The following is a 24,754-nucleotide window of genomic DNA, read 5'->3' on the forward strand; positions in this document are numbered from 1 at the left end:
AACAATAGAGACACATGGCTGGGTGGGGACATGCAGAGAGAGAGAGAGAGTGTGTGTGTGTGTGTGTGTGTGTGTGTGTGTCGTGGTGAGTAGACAGGCTGCAGGGTGTGTAATGGGGGGGGGGGGGGGACAGGCTCTGTGACAGCTGTTACCCCATCTTGCCCCTCCTCTGTCTTCATGAAAACAACACACCAACCAGTCTGGGCGTTAATTAGCCCAGTCATCGACACAAAGACTCACACTCTTACTGAGTCTAACTTCATGATATTTCATATTCAGTTGAAGCCTCAATCCAGAAGTTATCCCTGTAAATCTTAGGTGTACAGATTCACTTGCATATGTGGAATCATATTTTTGCAACTCTCTTTTTAGCTGAAAATGCCCTAACCCTAACTGAAAATGGCTTAAATTTAACTGAAGTGTGTTTCTCTTCAGTGTTTACAAACAATACAAATGCAAACAAGCCTCAAAATATATTGAAAACTTAAGTTTGGTCATATATTTCTTGTGTTATTGACCAGGAAAGTTGATTTTGCAACTGACCAAATGCATGAAATCTATTAATTCAGTACATAATATGCAAACACACAATAGGGCTTTAAAGTAGTAGAAGTAGTGCTGACTTTAAGCCCTCATATACTATACTGCATATAGTCTATAGTTACTATAGAGAGGATGTTTGATAAATCATTTTCAGACATTTGTTTATGGTGATGACAGTAATGATGGTGAGAATGATGAGGATGAGGATAATGGTGATCCCTGTCCCAGAGGGATTATAGTAGAGAATCATGCTCGTTCTCTATTGGCTACAAAGGACTGCACCTTCTCTTGTGATCAATTAATCTCCTTACTGACTTACTGGCAGTGAATCTCAGACCTGGAATAGGCCAGAGACATGCTGTTCAGCCATGGGGTTACTGTTTAAACCATCTATTTCCAATTAATTTGGTATTCATTATTTTTTTTATGTAAGTGCAAGAAAAATCTCTAATAGATCAGTAACACATTCCAGTGAATTTGATATTTATAAGTTTAAGATAAATGTGTTAGCTCAATAATGAATTCCAGTAAATTTGATATTCATAAGGGCAAGAAAAATCTCTGATAGCTCTATAATGAATTCCAGTGAATTTGATATCTATAAATGCACGGAAATCTCTGACAGCTCTATAATGAATCCCAGTGAATTTGATATTTATAAGTGCAAGAAAAATGTTTGATAGCTCAGTAATGCAGACAGCTGGAGTTCGGCCTGAGGTTGCAGCCTGTGCGCACCAGCTGCTTTACTGCGCCCTCCGGTGGGAAAATTGTGACACTGCATCTTTCTAATTGAGCCTATTGAGGGAGGGGCCGGGCGACTGGACCATAGACGCTCCTATAGCTCTCTGCGAGGCACTTTACATCGCACCGACAGAGGGGCGACCATTCCCTGAAGCTCCCATCCAGGCAAGGGCCGCTGCAGCATCCAGACAGAGGGAATATCTTTTTTTAAAGCTTCGCTCAAAGCTGGAATCGAAAAAAAATGTCTTATCAAGGCAAAAAGAATATCCCAAAGATCACAGTAAGTACACGCGTTATTTATGCCTCACTGGCTATGAGAACTTTGATGCCTGGCGTTGCAAATCACTGCATTTGGTTTTGTGCGTTTCGTGCAGCCGCCTCACAGCGAAATGTCTGTATGAACAGATACGAGCCATTTATTTTTCTTTCCATTGTTAGACTTGGCTGCAGGAAGCCGCTGGGGGAAAAAAATATGCACAATGAAATGGCATGACTGGCTCCCATAGTGACAGGCAGGCAGGCAGGGAGACAGAACAAGGCGTTTTCTTAAAGGTGTCCTGCATCCTCTTTGTTGAGGGGGATCCATGCATGTGCTGAGCCGGCTCGGCCATAAAAAAAAAAACACTTTAATATTCTTGTAGGGATTTCTGCTGTGTCTGCGGTACATGTGGTTGTAAGTTTATGGTGACCTTGTCGTAGCCTACTTAATCATATTTTTATATCTCCTATGGTAGCCTAGCCCTATAATAATCCATTCATGTTCCTATAATGTCCCCTTTCCCCTAAACGTGTATTATAGCCGTCTAAATGCATTATAGGATAGCCTACCTATAATTTTATTTGTCATGATGGGTGTGTGAAGCGATTGCAAAGCCTTACCTCATTTTTCTGTAATTTGCTCAACCCCTTTGCTCTTTTTGAAGCTTATTTCGAGTCTAATTGATAAGTCATATGGCATGGATGAGTCTAATGATAATTTTATTATGAATATTCTATTCGTGTTGATGCACGTTGATTTGGGTGACGGGGTTAATTCAAAGTGTATATTATAGTATAAGCGAATCAATAGCCAGCTGTCACCATACTGAGCTTTGGAAATTGCTAAATAATTGAGCAAAAGTAAGAGCATTCTGCTGTTGCTGCACATCAGCTCATAATTTCCGCAAAACGCTTTGCTCATTTCAGTTTTCAGAAATGAAATCTGGTCCATGCAGACTAGACTGACAGACTGTAGGCTACATGTTGCGGGGCTGCTGGTGCAGAGGAGAGAGAGAGAGAGCGAGAGAGAGAGAGAGAGGGGGGGAGAAAAAAAAAATCCTCCACGCCCATTTGTGATGAGCTGTGATAAGCCGGCTTGCTTTATAAACGGGCGAATCTTCTGCATCACTAGAAGGGAGAAAGCGTTTGGACTGAGATTCCTGACGGTGCATCGGGGGTCGAGGTTGAATTCAGGGCAGCCGGGTGTGGAGGGCGGAGGGCGGTGTGTGTTACTGCTGCAGAGCGACCAGCATCCTCTCTCTCTCTCTCTCTCCCCCTCTCCCTCTCTCTCCTTGTCTGTCTGTCTTGTGTGTGTGTGTGTGTGTGTGTGTGTGTGTGTGTGTGTGTGTGTGTGTGTGTGAAATGCCTGCCTGCCTGCCAGTTTTCATTGTTGCGGCTCGCTCAGGCTGCAGTCTGGGTGTTGCTCGGCTCTGGGAGACACAGCCTTTGTCTCCACTCTGGCTGATATTATACCAAAGGGGGGATTTTGGGCGAGACTGGTGCAGCTTCGGCCTGTAGGGGTCTTCCAGCCTGCAGTGGCATCAACTGCATCGCTGTCTGTATAACACTGTGTTAGATCAAATAGGGGAGTGTTCTCCTAGTCTCTTGGTGTCCTTACTTGTTAAACTAGGGTATGTTTCTATAATAAGCTAAAGTGGGTCAATATTTTCCGTGCATGTTTTACACAGTCAGAGCTAGGGATGGAAATTTTACCAGCCAGCCTAGACAGGGCCTGGATTTTGTTTTCTGTTTGCAAAATTGTCTTCAATAAGGGCAGAATTTTAGGGGTTAAAGCTGCACTAGGCAAGATTTTTTGTTATGTCAAAATGCACCCATCTTGTTAGCCTAGATCACAAAATGGGGCCGCAGCAGAGAAGAATGTCCCATCCACGGTAAATGTGACCCAGTAGATTCACTGTAGTTGCCCAAATGAAATTCTGGTGTCTGGTATGGACAAGTCAGAACTTAAAGTCACCACAAAACCGCATTTTCAGAGAATATTGCTTCTTCAGTGTGATGTTTTTCCGGTTGAAAGAGGATATTAGGGGCGGGACATAATGCGAGGAGGGGGTCATTCAAAAGTGTAAACCAATGGGATGTCAGTTAGGGAGTGACAGGCAATTTATGCGATGGGAAAGGCGGAGGGGGCGGGACTGTTCAAAAATCTGTGATGGCTTTATTGGTTGGAATTTTTTTGCCTCCTGGTACATGATGATGTCACCGCTAAAGATTTTCTGTTTTCGTGTCCTAGTGCAGCTTTAATTAAATGTCTTTAACCTCTAAGTAGACTCATTGGTTTAATGCCTAAAATCCTAAAGCTCCATTCTTGGTTGTAACCTTTTAAGTGTCTTATCCTGCATGTCCTTCAGAGAGGGCAGAGAGTAGATGACTTGCACTTTAAATTCTTCAATTTTCACGGTGCTTCATGACCTAATTCAATATGGACTCTTCACATTTCATGGTAGTCCAATCTTTTTTTTTTTTTATAAACTTTATAAACCTATTGGAAACACTTGATTTGGATCTGTGTTTCTACAGTACACACCCAAATCAGAAACAGAATCACTTTAATCACCAAGTAAAATAAATGCACAAATGAATATATCCTGGAGGAGAGACATTATCATCACTGTTGATTTAACTCTGACAGTGTAAAAATCAACCATATGCCTGTGTTTATATAATTCCACACCCGTCAGAATTTAACATAAATAGTTTTGAACAGCCGCCCCAAAGGCCAATCAGCTCTGTGAGTGGACAAACAACTCTCCAATCAACACTTGTCAAGCCCAAATAATTGCCAGAACTGAAGAATTTGCTGTGTAACAGAGTCTAAAAGTAACAAGTACAACCGGACCTAAAATCCTGTACCTGCTTATAGCCCTCCTCCTCCCCTCCCAGACTTTTCCTACTGTGTTTCCATGCATCCCCGCTCTGTTCCAGCTGTTTCCTCACGTCTGCTCGCTGCCAGAGCGGCTCTGTCAGATTTCTAGGTGTGGTTCTTCCCTTCCTTCATCCACTCACAGTAGCCTCAGTGTTGTTCCACGCTGGTACATGTCATCAATAATCCCCTCCAGCTGGAACCAGCATCTGCGGGCAGAAGCAGGGAGAGGGGGGGGTGGGGGGGGGGTGGCAGACGGCAGATCTGCCCAGGAAATGAAACCCTTTCCCCCCATTGACGCAGCCACAGAACAGGGCCCTTGCCACAGCGGGACGGCCCGTGCCAGAGCCATGCGGGCCGCAGCGAAGTGGGCTTGACTGCAAACAAAACACCCTGCTGACTGTGACCACCCAGACGTTGCTGCGCGACTCACCATGGCGACCAACATACAGATGTGATGTCAGGAAAATACGATCCGTGTTTGGTTCTTCTTGCGGAGATGTGATGTGACACACACACACATTCAGCCACACACACACACACACACACACACTCCTCAGGCCGCTTGACTGAAAGAGTTTATAATTTGACCTGTCTGGCCCAATCAGAACCAGATCGGGGGGTTTTTGCTGCCATGGTTACACGGTTACACCATCTCGGCTTATCACGGGATCCAGATTCCAGACGAGCAGGATCTCACTGTGAGTGTGTCTGGCGGGAGCCGTGGCAACTTATTTAGATTGATAAGTCTCATTGTTTTGATTTTTTCCAGAGTGAAAAAAAAAAAAAAAAAGATCCCATGCACTTTTTTGGGTGAAGAGTAAATATTTTTGGTCACTAGGCAACAGGGCTGAAGCAGAGGCACTGGTGCGTATTCAGGATGACTTTCCTCTTCCACTGGTCTCTGCCTGCCTCCCTGCTGTTCCACATGCACGCCCTCTCTCTCCACCCACACAAGGGTCTCTCTCTCAGCTAATGGAGGACTCTCTATCCTCTTGGCCTCTCTGTCCTGCTTCTGGCCACGCTGTTTTCCAGCAACACACACACACACACACACACACACACAGAACAGGACTATTCCCAGTTATTAAGCACCGAGGAGCGGCTATTAATAATTCGCATCCCAGTTTATGAGCGCTTCTCCCCTCAGTCTGGTGGAGGTGGAAAAACGTTGTCACAGTATATCAGCGTGGTAGGACAAGAACAACATCCTGCAGTCTATTTCTGATCACTGCTGGATTGTGTAACACAGAAAGGGACAGTTTCCTGTGCAGGAGGAGGAGCCGTATTTTTGTTTTTCAGAGAACATATGGGAATGCCAAGCTATCTTTTTCTCTTCCCTCTGAATTTCCCTTTGCTTTGCCTCCAGCACATCTAATGGATGAGCCTGTCATGGCTAGAAGGAAGGAACAATTCTTAATAAGGTGGCACTGAAGGTGACACTGGAATCAGATACAGGGCTGAAATAGTATCTGGGAGTTTTTGAACTACTAAAATTTGATACCAGGAGTGGAATCAGTGATAATATTTCATAAACGATAACAGCTTCATTTTCTACCTTAGTTGGGAACACACACTTTCCTAAACTACAATGAATGAATATATGCAACACATGCTTTCAATGTAGAATTATTTTGGATTCAAACATTGGCACACCATCCATGTAGTTTTCTAATATTCCTTAAATTCAATCTTGTGTTTGAGTTCAGCATCAGTTTGGGACTGAGCTTTGTTAGGGCTCAGTCCCAAACTGATGTTTGTTAGTGATGTTTTAGTTAAGGCCAAGCCTCCAAATGTTCTACTTTGTCGAATCTAAAACAGTTGAACAAATCCTGCGATCTGTGACTGAGAAACACTGAATCCTCTACTATTCACCCAGGGCCAAACTGTTGAGAGGCGGTAACAGTCACACACACATTTAGGTGCACTTCAGGGAGTAATGATGAGTAAGAAACTTCCGTGATCCTGGGAGTCATAAAATACTGTGCTCACTTGCTAAAGGGTCATAATTTGTGTCATCCCCTAAAACATGCACTCACACACACGCACACACATTAGTGAAACAAGTGAAACCAGCTAAAAGCCTTTTGTCACTGAACACTTGCTTCACCGGGGGCTTTGGTGAAACGCTACTTCATCTTCTTTATATTTGATTTTCAGCCCATAATGGCTGCAGTTTGAGCATCCAAACTGCACTTGGAACATTTAGCTGTGTGGGTTATGTTGTAATGGCACCTCATGTTGTACTCAGTGGTTTTCCATGTCAACCTTTCTGTCATTCTTGGATGGCGTCTAATTGCTAAGCCTACTCAATCCTGGTGACTATCACCCTTGCCATGCATTAATTTTCATCAGGATAATAACATATGATGTTCCAATAACATTCTGTTCATGTAAGTCTGCAGTATTTGAGGTGATACAGTTAACTATTACCAATGGCTTCTATGTGGACAGCACATCCGATACGATCTTTTTCCTTTCTAAAAACTGGATGCTGTAACAGTCAGATGATTGACAGGCGAGGACATGGTCAGTGACCCTGGGAAGGTCGGACAAAATCACAATCAGGATAGAGATCATCGATGATGTCATGAGTAAATGCTCTTATCCGTGACCGAATGATGCACTTAACCAGGGATGGAGTGGAGGGAAAATCCACCTAAATCAGTTTACCCAAATTTATTTTTGTGGAATTGAGTTTGCTCACTATTTGACGCTAATATAAATCTTTATCTCTGTACAATGTCAGATTTAAGTTTGAAAATAGTTTTCCAAAAACAAACATAGACTATATGAGGCAATAGACGCATAGGGTTATTTTGTAATTAACATTATTTATTGATTTGAGACAGTAAAAGCCAGGGGATACTGAACTACAGTGACACATTGTGCCATTGTTTTCAATTTCAGTGATATTTTTTACATGGAATGAATGTGCCGATGTAGTCAAAAGACAAAAAATACACAGCACATCAAGACAGATTGTGGCATCTCGCTAAACTGGTAAGACTTATTTCTGTGGTGTTTTTTCTGAGACACATTGAGGCAAGATGCATCAAGATAAAAGATGCATTGCAAGATGCAATGTGATTTATATGACAGTCGATTTAGAATGGATGGCTAAGTGATGAATAAGTATTCAGGATCCTGCCAGGTTCTGTCCCTACATGCACTGCGGCTGTCCAATGAAATATCCCCTCACCACTGAAACTGCTTATTTTCAGAAACCCTGAAAATCGCTAGTTTTTCAAACAGTCTGACAGGCTGGTATGGTGTAAGAAATATTGATGAGAAGTTTGACTCATTTTGGCTCTTCCAGTCCCATTCAGCTGAAGGGGTGAATCTCTGAATGCATCTCATTCACGTTCAGAAGTCCACTGCACAGCAAGTTGTGGAATTTGGAAAATAATTTGGATTGATTAGAGAGTTGTTTGTCCACTCATAGAGCTGATGTGGTTCTGGGGCAGTTGTTCAAAACTATCTAAAATAATGAAATTAACTGTGATGGGTGTGGACTTGTATAAACATTGACATAGTGTTGATTCTTACACTCAGAATTAAATTAACTCTGATAATTCTGCTGTGTACACTGAGTTAAACCCACTTCACTGACTAGATTATTTCAAAATGATTAAGTCATCCACAAGTTGCTGACACCATGATGTCATAATTACCTGGACTCACCATCTTGGAACAGCAGTGAGCGTCCAGTCACGTCTCTTGGCTTTAGGACTCTGTCATGTAAATGCCACAGCGACAAATCAGATCGTTCTCGCCACAGAAAATTAAAGGAACGCTAGGCCAAAGCCGCCGTTGAATTCACTGGTCTGCAATAAAAAATTCAAATAGCATTATGACTGCGGCATCTTTTAATTATGTGGGTGCTGCTGTCTCGTTAATGTCGTAAAACATGGTAAAACAAGGGTGTAGAGTTCATACCCCTGACCACATAATAGTGCAGACCAAGAGACTGGAATGTACGAAGAGTTTGGCTTTCATGTGACACTACAGAATTACACAGCTCTATGGTGATTTAAAGGTGCCAGATTATTCAGTTTCCATGATTGTATTTTCAAATATGCTATGGCTCAGGATAAGAATAATCTCTGTCATAATGTTTTGTAAATAAATGTAGTTTAGTTGAAAGTGTAGGAATCTGAAGACTGAATCCTCACAGGCAGAACACTATACTGTCACTATACTGTTACCTGATTGGCTGATAATATACATTCCTCTAATTCAAATAATGAAGCAAAAGTTCAAGGCCCTCTTCTTTGAAAAACTTTAAAAAGCCTTTATTGTATGGGCTCATCTAGAGGCATTTAAAACCACTTACATCACTCTACTTTCAGCATTGGCCTTCACCAGGGAGCTTCAAACAATTCATGTTTTTTCTTCTTTGTTCCAAAGAAAACCTGCTGACTGGAGGGTGGGCCAGCTCAAATGCTGCAAACTTGCTTGATTGCAAGATTTCTTTTAATGTTTAGCAATTGTTTAGTGAGGGGAGCCAATTAAGATCAGTCCAGTCCACCAAATCCAGCTGTGATGGGTTCACTAGAGTTAATCCTTAACTGTCTGTACAAAAAACTAGGATAGCTTTTTGCAAATACAATAACTTTAAATTTAACCAATTCAAATTTGAAAAGAGTTGATGGCGGTGCCTCCTGGTGGCTTGGTTAGCTAGAGCGCATACCACTTACCCATGATGTCCCAGCTTCAAATTCACCTTTGTTGCATGCATCACAATACAGCAGAAATGCCAAAAATCATCTTTGAAAAAATGTGATAGAACCCTGAAGGGTAAATACCGAAACAATACATTCTTTTGCCATTGCACTGACTAAATATCTGTGGCTGTATTGGTAAACGGAATGCTGTCACTTAGTATATTTCCTATGAAATGTTGAAGTATAACATATTGCTGTTTGCGGTCAGGATGAGATGAGTGTTGGTGAATGCGACAGTTTGGGGGTTTTTGTCAGAGATTCCAGGGAAAAGCCACAGTAAATGTTATGGCTGCATTTGGATTTATGAAGTGTGATTAAGAAGTGATAATGGCAGAAATGTGCCTGGGATTGCGTGTCTTTGAAATGCTTTGACAGTTCGGTCGCCCGTCTTGCAATGCAAAACAGCGCTACCACTGTATTTTGGGATGGATTAGACTCATTTGAGGTATGTGTCCTTGAGATGCTTTGACAGCTTGGACATTCTTGTTGTAATTCACAAGATCTGTACCACTGTGTTTTGGGATTCCAGTTAACAATGCCAAATGCAATTCACGCAAGGTACATTATGTATTTAATGGGCAGATGCAGTGAGTGACGAGTATCAGCTGAAATCAGCTGGGCGTTTTGCAGACTGGCGGTTGCTGAGTGGCAGTGGAAATGGAAAGCTATTGATCCTTACAGTGATTGTGGTCTCTAGCATGCTGTTATAGGCCGGTGGGGAAAGTGGGCAGAAACTGACAGAGGAAATATGATTGCGTGCGCATGTGTGTGTGTATGTGAGTGTGTGTGTTAAGGTACCGCAGTAAGGGACCCATGCATTAAGCCGTACGCTGTACTGCAGCACCGTAAATCAAGGGCCAAACTCTCCAACTCCATCTAATAGAGTTGATAAAACATGGCCTGTACTGGATTTTTGAACAGTATTTCAAGTCGTATATTAGAAAGTTTGATGGGTATATTACTAGTACTCCACTACTCTATTCTATATCATCTGTATTGGATACTGTTATTTTCTGTTAGCTGGTGAACTACATTGGGACCATTGTGTTGAAATTGATAAAATATTATCATTATTTCTTGGTAGCATTGGTGTTTCTCTCACATCAGTGTAATTCATATTCAGACTTGGGATCATATATCAACCTGGAAGTGATGCAATGAAGTTACAAGTTTATGGACATCCTATTCAAGTTCAAAGTTAGATAGCCTTTAATATGGAGACTTACTAGGACAGGCCGACCAGCAGCTGTAAAGTTTCTGCTTCAAATCTCAGTAGACTGAAACTGAATTTCACAACTTTCTATTGCGCTCCTCCATTCTGCCTTGCTGTTTCTCATGGACATATAACATACATTTAACATACATTTAGTGGACACATTTATCCAAAGCACATTGCAGTAAAATGAGTGCATATGTTTTCAGTATAGGTCGGAATCAAACCCCAGATCACCCCGAAATAAATCGCCCCTAGAGGACAAATAAAGTTGTATGTAACGTATCACACACCATTTTCTTTCTTCCCTGCTTACATACTGCGATACTGCACAACTGTGAAACAGTGCGCTGCTTTGAAAGGCATCGACTATGAGCTAATGAGGGACAGTTTTAGGACAGCGTTGCTCTGCAGTATGATCTATGCTGGTGCTGTGTTCCAACCAGTGAGGACTGTGTGCTGTAATGTGTTGCTCCAGGGTGTGGTTGCCTGGGAAGGCTCTGGCTCTGGCTCTGACTCCATCAGCATCACTTACACATAGACACAAGAACACACTCTCACACACATACACACACACACACACACACGCCCATCATCCAACTGCACAGCCGTCCACTGTTTGTTGCATGTGCTTGTGAGATCAGCAGATATTGGGCCTGAATCATTTGAGCCACATGCAATACAGCATTACGCCTTTTCCTTTTTTTTTCTACGGTGTGAAGGAGGGGCTGCAGATCATCCCACTGATGAAACCTTGGCTCCACAGCCAGGCAGTAAATCACTGCACACATGTGCTGAAGGGAGGATATGGAAGTCTCTCTGCTGCTCCTAGCAGGACTGTGAACTGAAGCTATTTTATACAGCGTGAAAGTGTAACGGGGACCATACTTGTTCTGCATACAGTATATTCCCACAAGACACTTTGGCTCTCTGTTGAAGCCCCAACCACACCTTTGGGACTCATTCAAGTTGGAGTCCATCTTGGACCAAGGCTATATACTATAACTTGTGTGATAATGGTGCAGTTAAGTTGGAGGATGACATTCGCTGCTTTAGGATGATGTATGGTTACCTTTGAATTTTGACTGGGAATGGTTAGAAATGGTTTTGGGTAGGAAATCCTCCTCTTTCGACCTCACAGAAGACACAGACTTCTCACTGTCTAGCCAGTGAACCAACCAGCAGCCTAAGGCCGCCTTTTTCAGGACGGATGGATTTGTCACCATTCGTTTAGTTTGTTTTGGAAAAAGTAGTAGTAGTTCTTCTTTTTTCTATGCAGTAGCACCATTATGAGCGAAGCTAGGCTACTGTATTTCTGCCTCTCCCACCATGCTGACATTCCAAAACTGCCCAACGGACAGACATATTTCCGCCAATAATTCTGTCCATTTTCTGATGGATCAGTGTGGCCGCCGCTTATGCCAGCAATTTACACATAAATCCAGCCAGTGACTCAACAAATTGCTCAGTCACCCAACTACCCAGCAACTACTCACCCTATTAAGTCTGCCATTCAGCCCTCCACCCTGTTACACAGCCACTTGTTCTCTCAACCAGCTATCCAACAAGTCAGCAAAGACCAGGCGCCCAGTCTCTCCCCTCCTCTCCAGTCTCGCCTTCCCCTGCAGCTAACCTGTCACCATGGCAACGGCCTGCTAGAATCGGTGCGTGGTGCAGCGGCAGCAGAGCTGATGTCTGACTGTGTGGCGTCATGGCAACGCCCTGATCAGACCACATTATCAGATGTAAGGTTGAAGGGACACAGCGCTTTTTTGTTTCGTTTGGACGCACTGAATCTGTTTTCTGTTATATTACTGGAAGTGTGATTCACATTCTGTAATCGGGGGTGTTGTATTCTCATGTGTATCAGAGAAATCCTGTCTCACAATATGATCATTAATCATTAATTGCTATGTTATTATTAAGAATGTTGCCTAAATTGATTACGACTGACTGAAATAAACAAAATCATCAGCTGGTAATGTTACTCATCAAAATCTGGATGAGCGTGGTTAAGTTGATAATCCTTGATCAGTCCTTAAAACAGCTTCAGCTTCCCTTCCAAGAGCAAGCTGTCAACCACCCAAGTATGATCAGAGTGACTGGTCTGGGTCACGTTAAAGCAGACCACCGGGGTTACTGTGAAAGCTGCTCTGTCTGAATGGCTTCTCACCGACTCCTTTGTGTATTTTTTACGATCTATTGCTTTATTATTACGATGATGTGTTTTGTTTTCTTTGGATTTTTTTGTCTTTATTTCACCGGGGAAAATTTGCTGAGTTCATGCCTGCTCTTTTTTTAAGCATTGCCTTCCTTTACACTCAGTGAGTAACACACATTCACATCTGGGAGTTGCCCAGTACAGCCACGTCTTTCTACTGTCTACTCCACCGACGGAGTTGGGGGTTAGATGCCTTGCTCAGCGGCACCTAAACCGTATCTTGAGGTGGTGGAGTGTGTGTGTAATTCACTTGTCACACCCAGATTTTTCCCAGACAGTATTTGAACCAGCACCTGTTTCTGTAACTAGTAGGTCAATCCCTCCCCATGATGATGATGATCGCATGCTTCACATATCCACCATTTTGTGCAGCTACTACTGGTTACAGTAATAGTCACTCTATTATGAATCACATAATTCATAAAACATCTTACCCAAAATGGTTTCACTGTGAATGCGGTGCACTTGTCAGGATTTCATGTATCTGAAACATGTATATCATATTTTGTGCGAATCCAAGCGAGGGAGGTTAAATCATAGTAAGGTGAATACATTGATGGTTCCATTTAAAATGAATTTGTACGGATGAAAAGTCAAATAGGAGATTTTCTAAGACTGTTAAATTGCAAACTCTCAGAACACTTCCACAAAATTAAATGTTGCGTTGCTGTTTCACTCTTTGTCTTGTTTTTTCACATCTTAAACATTCTTCTCAAGGAATTCAACCCCAAAATTGCTTGCTCCCATATCTAGAGTTTCATGCCTGTACGTAGTAGTTGTATTGCATCATTATTGTGATGCTCTATTAATCCCAGAGTATGGAATGCATCTCATGAATTTCACACTCTGGGATAAACCCTAACCCTAACCACCCTGCCGTTGGGGGGTCAGAATGGATAACTTTACATATACCATTTGATGGACACATTTATCATGGACTTTACAGTACCATGACTCCATGAAAGTAAGGGTTTCTTTAGGGGGAATTGAACCCCTTAACCCTGACAATGTTGGTGCCATACTCTATCTATGGAGCTACACAAGACCACAGACACACAAATAGACTGATAAACAGACATAGAAATAGACTGATAGAGGGCGGGTAGTATAGCAGGCAGACAGACAGTCCAACCACTATTCAGGACCAATGCTACAACAGATCAGCATGTCACTGTGAAACGACTCTCTGTGTTTGTGAGTGATGAGTGTTTACATGAGACAGCAGTGACAAACAGGCCCGGTTTCTCCCCAAGCCCTGAATGAAATATTGTTCACCTCCGCTGGGCGAATAAAAGAGGCAGATAATATAACTACAGGGAAATGGAGAAGCAATTGCGAGAAGATTGTGGTAAAGCGTAAACCCGGCACACTGGATTTCGCTCTTATTGAGTTTTACTTGACGTTTCGAGCCAAAGTGGGTCTTTGTCAGACAGAACATTGAGTTGGGCGGTAACATTTCTCTTCCCCTCTCTCCCCCCCCCCCCGTCTCTTTCTCTGCAGAGCGACAGGCTTCTGATCAAAGGTGGGAGGATCGTGAATGATGACCAGTCCTTCTGTGCTGATATCTACATGGAGGATGGCCTCATTAAGTAAGTCCTAAGTACTCTTCTCCTTTCTGCTCCGCTCTCATCTATTCCCACTTCCTTTCATCCTCTCTGCTCCCTCTCTGCTCAACATCCATTCACTCAAACTTTCTCATTTTTATCTCATCCATTGCCTCTCCTCTTTCTGATTTCACTGCATCCCTTTCCCATGACACCGCAGGTCACCATTGCAGAAATTGAAAAGAAACTGAAAAGAAATTCTCACTGACATATGTGTGCAAAGTGTTAGGTGTAGGACAACCTGCTCTATCCATCAAATCACTTGAATTCATGTGAAAGCCATGATCTTGTATTAATTTCATGTATTAAATTCCCTTTACTTATTAGGATTTTTAAGCCTGCACAAAAGGGGGAGTATCACTCTCGGTGTAAGGAACCTTTAAGTCAAGTGCAGTCAGTACAATCTAAATTAAATCGAGCTAAATTTAATTAAATCTCCCTCTCGAATGTGTGTTGTGTAAACTGCCTGTTCATTCACACAGTGTCCCACTGGCTGAACTGGGCCAAAAACAGAGGACAGTTTCTGCTACTCACTGGACCAATGGCATGGCAGTTGGTCCTGGTGGTCACACCCACCCTAGTGCCCATTGGATCAAAGGCAGGGCAGGGTGCTCGCCCCCACCCTAGTCCCCCATTCTTCTGTGCCAGGGCGAGTATTTTACAGCCCCACCAGACAAGAGGCCGGGCTGGTTTGGGTGAATTCCCCTCTCTGTATCACTCTGACTCTCTCTTTCTCTCACTCTTTCCGTCCCAACTCTTTTTCTCTCCTGGTCCTGTTCCCACTCGATTTACCAATTAGCCCCTTTGTCCCCCCGCTGCCTCTTAGTGAGGCAGCTCAGGGAGAGGCACCCACAGGAAGGTTGGCGTTGCATAATAATTGCCCAGAAGCCTGTTGGTAGCATCAGGCTGCTGGAAAACTCACCCAGACTGTGGCCTCTGCATGTCGGTCTGTCTGGCCAGTCTGCTCAGTTTGAACAAACCCTCGGGGGTGAAGTGTGTTGACGTGCCGCGGCGATGGAGAGATTGTGTCGTTTCAAGATTGGTTGACTTTGTTTTGGCGTCACTTTAGATTCCAGAACATTTTTGCATAGAATTTTAATATTTGTATCATTCAAACCAGACTTCCTTTCTACAGACAAAAGCTCCCGGCCAACATTTTGACACTGAACAGATGTTGATGCGACGGCTTGCACCAACATTGAAAACCGGTGTAAATATAGTGCCAAAATGAAAGTTGAGGCGACATCTGTAGTTCTCAGTAGCCGTTACTTGCATGGTTTTCTGAAATCAGGGACCTAAATATTTTTATGACATCAGTGCAAAACAGTTCCTAAACCTGTTTTACTCTGATTTTTTACCATGCCATAATATCATATTGTAATTGTTTGTGCTTGTTAGGGTTGATGTTGAACTTGACCACCTGCTGCATGTTGCTGTCCATGAAATGCTTGCTGGGTTCACTTGATTTGATCTTAAATTCCTTGAGAATACATTAAGGTCATTGGCATTGAGTCATGTCACACATATTACATGTAATATGACCAGAAAAAGCACCATTTTCTGATACCAAAACATATGAGCACTGCAAAAAATGCAAAAGCTGTCTAGTTGCTAGTTGAAAATGACTTTCAAGAAGTCATCATAAAAATGAATGAAGAAAATCCTGAAACCAGAAACCTTCTCCAGTTTCACTTTTACCAAGTAAATGTCCTGAAACAAGTTGCATTATCCTGAAAAAAAATGTCACTGGTCAAATTATCTGCCAGTGCAGTAAGATGATTTGATATAACTAGAAAAATCCTAAAATAAGCTTGATAAATCTGGATACGAGATAAAATAACTTAACAAGTTTGCCAGTTCTTGAGAAGCATTGCTTATATAATCATACACCACTGAACCCCTAACATCTCCACCCTCTGCTCCCCTTTACAGGCAGATTGGAGACAACCTGATCGTTCCCGGTGGGGTGAAGACCATCGAGGCCAACGGGAAGATGGTGATCCCGGGTGGGATCGACATCCACACCCACTTCCAGATGCCCTACCGTGGAACCACCACCGTGGATGACTTCGGCCAGGGCTCAAAGGCCGCTCTCGCTGGGGGGACGACCATGATCGGTAAGGGGTGGAGGAAACTGTAATAATCCACATCATGAAAGTTGGGTGTAGACAAAGCATGTTAAAGCTGAAAGGAGAGAAGAACACTGCAAAAAATGTCCATCCTAACAAGTCATTTTGTCTCATATTAAGCCTTCAAATTTTATTTTTCTTAAAACAAGTGAAAAAAAAATCTACCAATGAGGTGAGATAACTCCACTTGCTTCCAATGCAGTTTCACTTGTTTCAGTAATTTTTCTAGAAATGAGTGCCAGTGCCTGGAAACAAGTCAGAATAAGGCAGATCACTGCGCTACTATCAAGAAAATGACACTTGATTCTACAAAATTCTTGAAACAAGTTGATTTGCGTTGGAAACAAGTGAAATTATCGAACCCCACTGGCAGATTTTTTTACTTGTTTCTAATAGACTAAATGGCTTGTTAAGATGGAGATTTTTTTTGCAGTGAGGGGAGGGCAGAGACACCAGCAGGAATAGAGGAAGGGATGGGGAGCAATTCTGGCTCTGTTATGGGCAGCAATCCAAAGGAGGACCATACAAAAGACTGAGTGGAGGGCGGTTGGATGTGTGTGTGTGTGTGTGTGTGTGTGTGTGTGTGTGTGTGTGTGTGTGTGAGAGCAAGAGAGGGGGATAGCACAGGGTGAAACACTGCTCCCATGGAAATAGAGCACCAGTGTTTGTGCATGCTTGTCTACGTACAGTACGTGTGTGTGTGTATGTGTGTGTGTGTGTGTGTGTTTTGTGTGCTCCATGTAGCTGGGAGACCAGGCCCTAACAGCTGGTAGATACCACGGTCTCATTAATACCATCAACTCCTATTGAGCTGGCTGCGACTCTGCTGTTTGTCTGCCAGTCTGGCTCTGTGTGGAAACAGACACATCCACTAACAGGCGTGTTACAGTAGTAAAGTCTATTCATGGGCTCCATTCATAGAGGGATTATATTCCAGCGTGTGTGTGTGTGTGTGTGTGTGTGTGTGTGTGGAAGAGAGAGAGAGAGAGAGAGAGAGAGAGAGAGAGAGAGAGAAAGTAGAAAGTGTATATGTGTACCATGTTTTTGTATCTGCCTGTATGCATGTGTACGTGTGTGCCAGTTTTTCGCATGCATGGGTGTGCAGCCCAATCTCAGGCTAACGGTTCATGTCGTGTTTGGACAAAACAGTGGTTCAGACCGTCAGCGGCGTAAACAACGGGGCTTTTCAGTGACTGTCGTTTCCAGCTCTATCCTATTAACATGCAAAGAACAGGCTAAGCAGATTGGGTCGTCTTTAATGAGATAAAGAAGCCAGTCAGGTGGCAAGCCAGCAGGCGGCCTCATTTTACTACAGCTGAGTAAGACGGGCCGGGATATTTTGTGCATGGTGATAATGTTGAGGATTTACTTTGTCTCGGGACTGATTTCAGTGAAAATAGATACGCAAAAAGCCTGTATATCCACACCCATACACACATGCAGGCATGCGCAAATGCAAATATGTATTGTTTGTATTAAAATACATAAATAATTCATGCAGATACACACATGCCACAGCCCCCTTGAGTGCATTGTTGTCCTATTTGTTTGTTCATTAAGATGCATGGGGTATAGGGATGGGACCATATATCGAAAATCAATGTATCGCAATACAAAAATGCAACAATACGTATTGTGGGGCTGAAAAATTTATCCTGATATTAGCTACATTTTATTCTGCCGTAGAAATCACAAATGAGATGGTTTGCCCATCACAATTTCATATAAGCTCTCCATCCAAATTATATTATTTGCACTTTGTAATGACATTTTTGAACCCTTCTAGTAAAAGAAGTAGAAAGATTTGTGGCTCAGAAATAAACAAAATTCTGCACAGTCATACCAATTTGTCATTGAACTTTTATTTATTACATTGTATCATAGTTGTATCGAATCATGAACCCGATATCATATTGTGAGATAAGCATATCATCCCATCCCTAATGGGGTATAATGTTTTGCTTATGAATTGAAACTGTTTTTATGTGGAGAATATCAGAATTAACTTAAATCTAACTACACACACACAGTTATATGGATTCAATGAAATTATTCTTAGAAAGATGTTTGTTTCAACAGCAATGTGTCTTTTAATAGGACTATTCTGAATTATATTTTAGCTGAAGTTTATAAAGCTGCTGGTTACACTATATTTCCACAGCTTTCCCAAGTCCATAAATAAATACATAAAACAAGACCTAACATAATGCCATTTGCCAGATACTTTCATCCAAAGCACCTTAGAGTGTACCAATGCACACTTTTTTAGCCTGGGTGGCCCCAGGGGGAATTGAACCCCTACCCCATACACATTAGCACCGTGCTCTATCCACTGAGTTAGACAGTATCCCAAAAGGGATTAGCCTACAAAGCTGACCTTGGTTACAGGGGGAAAAAAGAGTGAAAGTCTGAAAACCTCTGTGGTTGAAGTGGCCCCAAATTCTTCAAGGACGCCCTCATCCAGACAAAGACGTATAATGTAATGTGACATCTGACATGGCCGGTCCCCGCTGGCTCACCACTGCAGGAACACAGACAGACAGGTTATGTAAGATAAACAATACAAGGAGAAAAGTGGAAACGCCATCAGACACATCCTGACATCCCCCTTTCTCCTTCTGTCTATATCTCCCTTCCTCTCACCTCTCTGTCGCTCCGATTTCTGTCTGTTCCTTTCATTTCACCTGTTTCTCCTCTTCCTCTCCCCCTCCCTCCTTCCCTCCCAAACCTCATCTCCTCCCATCATCTCTCCTTGCATCCTGCCACCTTTCCTAAAATCCTTACTTTCTTCCCTCCAAACTTCTCTTCTCTTTTTTTTCCACCATACCTTCCCCCTCTTCTCCTCCTGTCCTCCCCTTTTCCCTTCCACTACCACCCGTCATCCCCTCCTTGCCTCCCTCTCCTCCACCCCTCCATCTCCTCCAGTGGACCATGTGATCCCGGAGCCAGGTAGCAGCCTGATGGAGTCCTATGACCAGTGGAGGCAGTGGGCTGATGAGAAGACCTGCTGTGACTACTCCCTCCATATGGACATCACCCACTGGAACGACAGCGTGAAGCAGGAGGTGGACACCCTCATCAAGGAGAAAGGTGGGTGATGGTAGCGTAACATAACATATATCCAGTTTTGGAGAAGCCAGTTTGAAAGTATAGGCTTACAAGCTCACAGTTTCTTCACATTGGAAGACATTGAACCACAGCAAAGAAAAAGTAGTTAGCAGGGGCAAGGGGCAAAGGAGGTTGAATCAAGATATGAGAAGCAGCAATGGAAATAAATCATAATAAATAAAAAATACGAAAACATGCTTTTTTTCATTTTATAGCCAAAAACATTTGGTAGTTACACCATAAAATGACAAAAAGCACAATCCAAATTAGAATTTAGTTTAATTTTCACCAAGCTACTGTGAATGTAACTAAACTAGTTGTTTAAATCGATGTAGTGAAACTGTTCCCCAACAATGCATAAACCATTCGGTGGATGCTTCTGTTTTAAGTGTGTTACAGCAGCATGAGTGCAAGCATTTTGAGTATAGGTGGTAAGCAAAGCCCTAATTGCATCAGCGTCAGATGTGTTAGTACAGTGTTAATGTTTATGCTACTCATTGAGTTATACAGGACTGCTGTGAGAGCTGGGCAGGCAGGCAGAGTGGCAGAGAGACAAAAGCTGTATGACTGATAGGGCAAACTTCCTCTCCTCCCCATTTTCAGAAATCAAATAATGTTTCAATATCAGACTGAACTCACATCCTTATCTGGAATGACCACATCCTGGCTTGTTCAGTTCACTTTCACAGCCACATTTAGCCTTTCTAGGACTCATCACATTCTGGAAGCATGATCCTCACATTTTCCACATGCTTTTCTTGTTTTGTTCTTCATGTTGTTTCCCTCTTTTTCAGGTGTTAACTCGTTCCAGGTCTACATGGCTTACAAGGACTACTACCAGATGAGCAACAGCGAGGTACAATGTCTAATATGTGCAGTTTGGTGGGTTGCTTTCACCCAAACAGCTTTACACTCGCATAGGTGCATACTCTCTTGTGCATTGCTTATGTACAGAAAGTGTGGCTCTAGTAGGAATCAAACATTGAACCATAGAGGTGTTGTTAGGTGTTTAACCAGGGAAGTCAGTTAAGAACAATTATTGTCAATAAAAGAAATAATTGTGGACTTATTTTGATCTTGGATAGCCATAAAGCATAATATTTAAAAAGTGAGTGAACTATGACCGCCAGTTGGTGATCACCATAAGGCATAAACCAATATTAACAAAAATATAAGTTTCAGAAAAGCTATAATTGATGCTTTTTCCCTTAAAATATCCCATCCCCCCAGTAACCTGTATCAGTGAGATATGGCTTACTATGGTGTATAGTCTGAATTGTTACCATAAAGATTTACGTTTATATCTTAAAAACATGGGTATACTGAGCATTTTGTAGGATGAATACAATATACAATGTTCCCAACTAATTCTGCAGTGAAACAGCAACAGACTCCAGGCATAGAAACATAGGCAGGATTCTTGATTTTTCTCGTTCGCCCGTAACTCATTCGCTCGGTCACTGGAGGTAAGCACATGATGCAACCGAAAAAACTGATGTCATGCGGCTCGTTCAGGACCTGCGGCGGAGAGAGATTATAACGGCGGCTCATCCCACACGAGTTTAACCGTTTCTGGAGACCACACACGGTAATTGCAGTGCATCGTGGCAGTCATCATGTAAATTGTGTGGAAAAGTGGAAAAAACGACATCACTGTAATTTCACCGTGTGTGTGTGTGTGTGTCTCTTCCAGCTCTATGAGATCTTCACCTTCCTGGCGGAGAATGGAGGCATCGCTCAGGTCCATGCCGAGAATGGAGAGATCATCGCCGAGGTAAATAAGATAAATAAGAGATAAAAAGATAAATAAACCGACAGTCGACAGATACCCCTCCTCCTCCCTCCATTTCCTCTCCTATCTTCCCTTTCCCTTCCCCTTCTTCTTCTCTACTGCCCTCGCTTTTATTACTCTCCTTCATGTCCAGCTCCCCGACCTGCTGTTTTAATTTAGTTTGATTTATTTCAGTTTCAGTTCACTCCAGCGCAGCTTTACAGTCAAGCTTTATCGCAGTGCATCTCCACCACCTAGTCATGCGTTCTCCTCTTTCCCACAGACTAAACACACTGTCACTGATGAGAGGGAGAATGGGTTTCCAGTAGGACAGTAATGTGTGGGTGTAGTTTACAAAGGCCTGTGCCGTATCTGTGGGCAAATGAAAGTGAATGGACAGTAATAGTTGGTGGATTGAGAGGGTTAGTATTAGTCAGAACTCCAGACTATGCCTGGATTCTGTCACTCTGTGTGTGTGTGTGTGTGTGTGTGTGTGTTTAGTCTGATTCCTCGCAAATCCCAGCTCTCCTATCTAATCTTAAACTGGGCCTTTGAGCGAGTCTGATTCTCATCAGCTTTTAAACCCCCCAAAAAATTGTCTGAACCACTAGATTCTATCGTGACCTGAATTTACTTCAAAGCCGCCGTGGTAGAGTGTCTGGTTCAGGCCTTGTTTATACCCGTGTGTGATAAATGCTGTCAGCGCTGTAGAGACGGCGTGTCGCAACACGCAGGGAAACGGTGTTTACTTGTGAAGAACACATGTAACTGACCAGTCATTCTGTCTCATCTGGCTGGCATCCATTCATTTCTATGCATTTTCTACGAGACTAAAGCTAAATGCTGAAATGTTCGAGAGGAGCATGTGATCCGTACGGAGATCCCATAGAGATTCCCACAATCCTCTGTGTGTGTGTGTGGCCTGACACAGATGTGCTGCTCGCATCCGTACATGCTCTTCACACAGGCAGAAAGAGGCAGAAACAGAATATCTTTCTGGATTGCGACCAAACCGTTGCATCAGCGCAAGAATATTTAAACCACTGAGCACCAAACTGAACTTTCCACTGTCGTTATGACACAAGTTTGCACTCACTGTCGGGATGTGTGTGTCTGAATGTCTGTGCATGTGTGTGTGTGTATGTGTGTGTAGTCATGCATCTGTGAGCTAAGCAACTAATAAGTGTGTTTTGTCCAACAGGAGCAGGCCCGCATGCTGCAGATGGGTATCACTGGACCAGAGGGACATGTGCTGAGCAGGCCAGAGGAGGTCAGACACACACACACACACACACACACACACACATACATATACATATAAGTACACACACACACACACACACACACAAACGCACACACACTTTGCCACTCACATCATCCATGATGAATTTCCTGGACCGATCTTCACACACACATTGTTCTTGTTACACACATCTGGTTTGAGACCCATTAGAGACCTGGAGTGAAAATTCTCTGGTTCCCCCAATTGTTACTGCTAATTTTACTTCAACAAACAGCAAAATGAAAGCCACACTTTAAATTCAGCCACTTGTCTGCCTTTAGTTTGACTTGGGTTTTCCACTCTCTGATACAGTGGGCTTAAGTAGTTTGGATCCCCGTCTCGTAGTGTCATGCAGTTAAGTGGAGTGCTAAGTACCAAGAGTGTGGTAACATAATTTAATTGAGCAGAGGCCAAGTTGGAAGAGTGGTTTTATCAGTGTCTGGTGTCTAGGTTGGTTTTAATCTATTGGTTATTGGACCCAGGTTGAGCTCGTATACCCGAGCACAATAAGCAACCAAAGTGTGTGCGTCATTTTGCAAAATACAAACGCATGTTGGAGACAGTCATCACAACTGGAGGCAGCCTCAACTTTCTATTGCTAACGTACTTTTTAAAACAAAACATATTTTTTCTCTGTTGCTCCTGGCTTTCACAAACAAGGGAACATAGGAACTGACATTTTATTAACTTAACAGTGAGAACAATTGAATGCCAGGCACTCTCTAGTGGTGAAGTGTGTCTCCAAATTGTGTTTAAAGATGTGCAGGTGGTGCATTTGCTTGTAATTTGCTTTCAGTGCATATTATGGACTGTATTCTGCATATTTTGGACTTTCCCAATTAGTGAGAAAGGGAAATGCGTGTGTGTGTGTGTGTGTGTATGTGTGTGTGTGTGTGTGATGTGTCTGCCCTCATCAATTTGTTATTTTAGTGTTTGTTTGCTCATCTCATTTAATTTAAACCAACCCTAACCAAATGTAATTCAATAAATGCCTCATCTAACCAAAGCTTTGTCTGTGATGAGGAAATTATACGGTTCCACCTGTCATTTTGGTCAAAGTTGAATTATTCATACAATATGCCTCCAAAAACACGTCATCCCGCTGCGGGTAGGATATTTGAAGAAGTTTATTTAAAAAAAAAAAAAAAAAGCTAATGTAAAAAGCATTCACAAGTTAACCACGCTGTCCTGTGCCCTCCCTAGCTGGAGGCGGAGGCGGTGTTTCGTGCCATCACCATCGCCAGCCAGACCAACTGTCCTCTGTACGTGACCCGGGTCATGAGCAAGAGCGCCGCCGACATCATCTCACAGGCCAGGAAGAAAGGTAAACAGCAGCTTCAAGACCTCATCCAAAAAGGCAATATGCAGTTTATCTAGTATATCGATTTTGGGAAAAACTGTTGTCACCCAATGGACATTACATCAATATTCCAAAAAAAAGTGAATGATCGTATCTTCTGAAATGTTGCTATATTGCCAGAAAAGGTACATAAGATCGGTAATAACCTCATAGTGAGTTTTACTTTATAGCAATAATATGAGAGTACATGTTATATTTTGCACATAAAGGTGAACATGAGCATCACCAACAGCAGATATTACAAAATGAAGATGGAAATTGGAATGGAAGGAGTGCATCGTCTCTTCGGCCAATAAGCTCTCAGATCAGCTTAGAGCTTGAGATTTCAGTTTCACCTCTGGCTGTCGAGTGGTTGTTTAGTTTGCTGTGCTGCACGCTGGCACTTTAGTACACCGTGTGTGATTAGTGAAGGGTACAATCTATCTTTGCATAATCTCACATGCACTGTTGCTCAATAAAATTCCCCCCAAACTTGCTGTTGATCACATCTTATCACAGTATTCCTTTTAGCATAATGTGTTCCTCATTTAGCCTATTATTTGGCATTTTATAGTACTCAGATCAGTAGATGATAAGGAAATCAGAATAAAGAAGCAAGACGCTTGGTTTTAAGAGTACAGGAAAAGTACGTAAGATCTATTTGTTTCTAATTTGTCCTGTTTTTGTCCTATTTTTGGAATGTGTTACCATGCTTTTAACACTCCTGTAGATTCGATGGTATTTTAAGGCCGCCCTTTTTCTCTCTGAGTACTCCTTTGGTATTTGACCTTAGCTCAATGGTTGCCTTGTTTCTGTCTCATTTCTCTCACGTTAGGAATGCACATACCCACTGCACCTATGCCCTTATAAGATGATTTCACCGTCTGACCTCACGCTGCAGATGTACACAAACTAGACATAATGAAAAAGGAGGCTA

General features: G+C 42.6%; 1 protein-coding gene across 5 annotated transcripts in view; it reads left to right on the forward strand.

The window, feature by feature from the left end:
* dpysl3 (dihydropyrimidinase like 3) overlaps positions 1–24,754 on the forward strand; it is a 57,778-nt gene that overhangs the window by 10,258 nt on the left and 22,766 nt on the right. For 2 of the 5 annotated variants that reach the window (XM_071539651.1, XM_071539653.1), the window contains exons 2-8: positions 14,085–14,173; positions 16,121–16,305; positions 19,243–19,407; positions 20,220–20,281; positions 21,119–21,199; positions 22,398–22,466; positions 23,682–23,802. In XM_071539651.1, the coding sequence (XP_071395752.1) occupies positions 14,085–14,173; positions 16,121–16,305; positions 19,243–19,407; positions 20,220–20,281; positions 21,119–21,199; positions 22,398–22,466; positions 23,682–23,802 (772 nt within the window). Of the gene's footprint in view, positions 1–1,417; positions 1,565–12,847; positions 12,897–12,979; positions 13,000–13,999; positions 14,174–16,120; positions 16,306–19,242; positions 19,408–20,219; positions 20,282–21,118; positions 21,200–22,397; positions 22,467–23,681; positions 23,803–24,754 lie in introns of those variants that run through there. The other 3 variants (XM_071539652.1, XM_071539654.1, XM_071539655.1) reach the window with 3 other exon arrangements.

The sequence above is a fragment of the Centroberyx affinis genome, unplaced genomic scaffold, assembly GCF_046629955.1.
Source record: "Centroberyx affinis isolate AG114_WGS23_722 - 3 ecotype Tasmania unplaced genomic scaffold, CSIRO-AGI_Caff_v1 ptg003481l_1, whole genome shotgun sequence".
NCBI lineage: Eukaryota > Metazoa > Chordata > Actinopteri > Beryciformes > Berycidae > Centroberyx > Centroberyx affinis.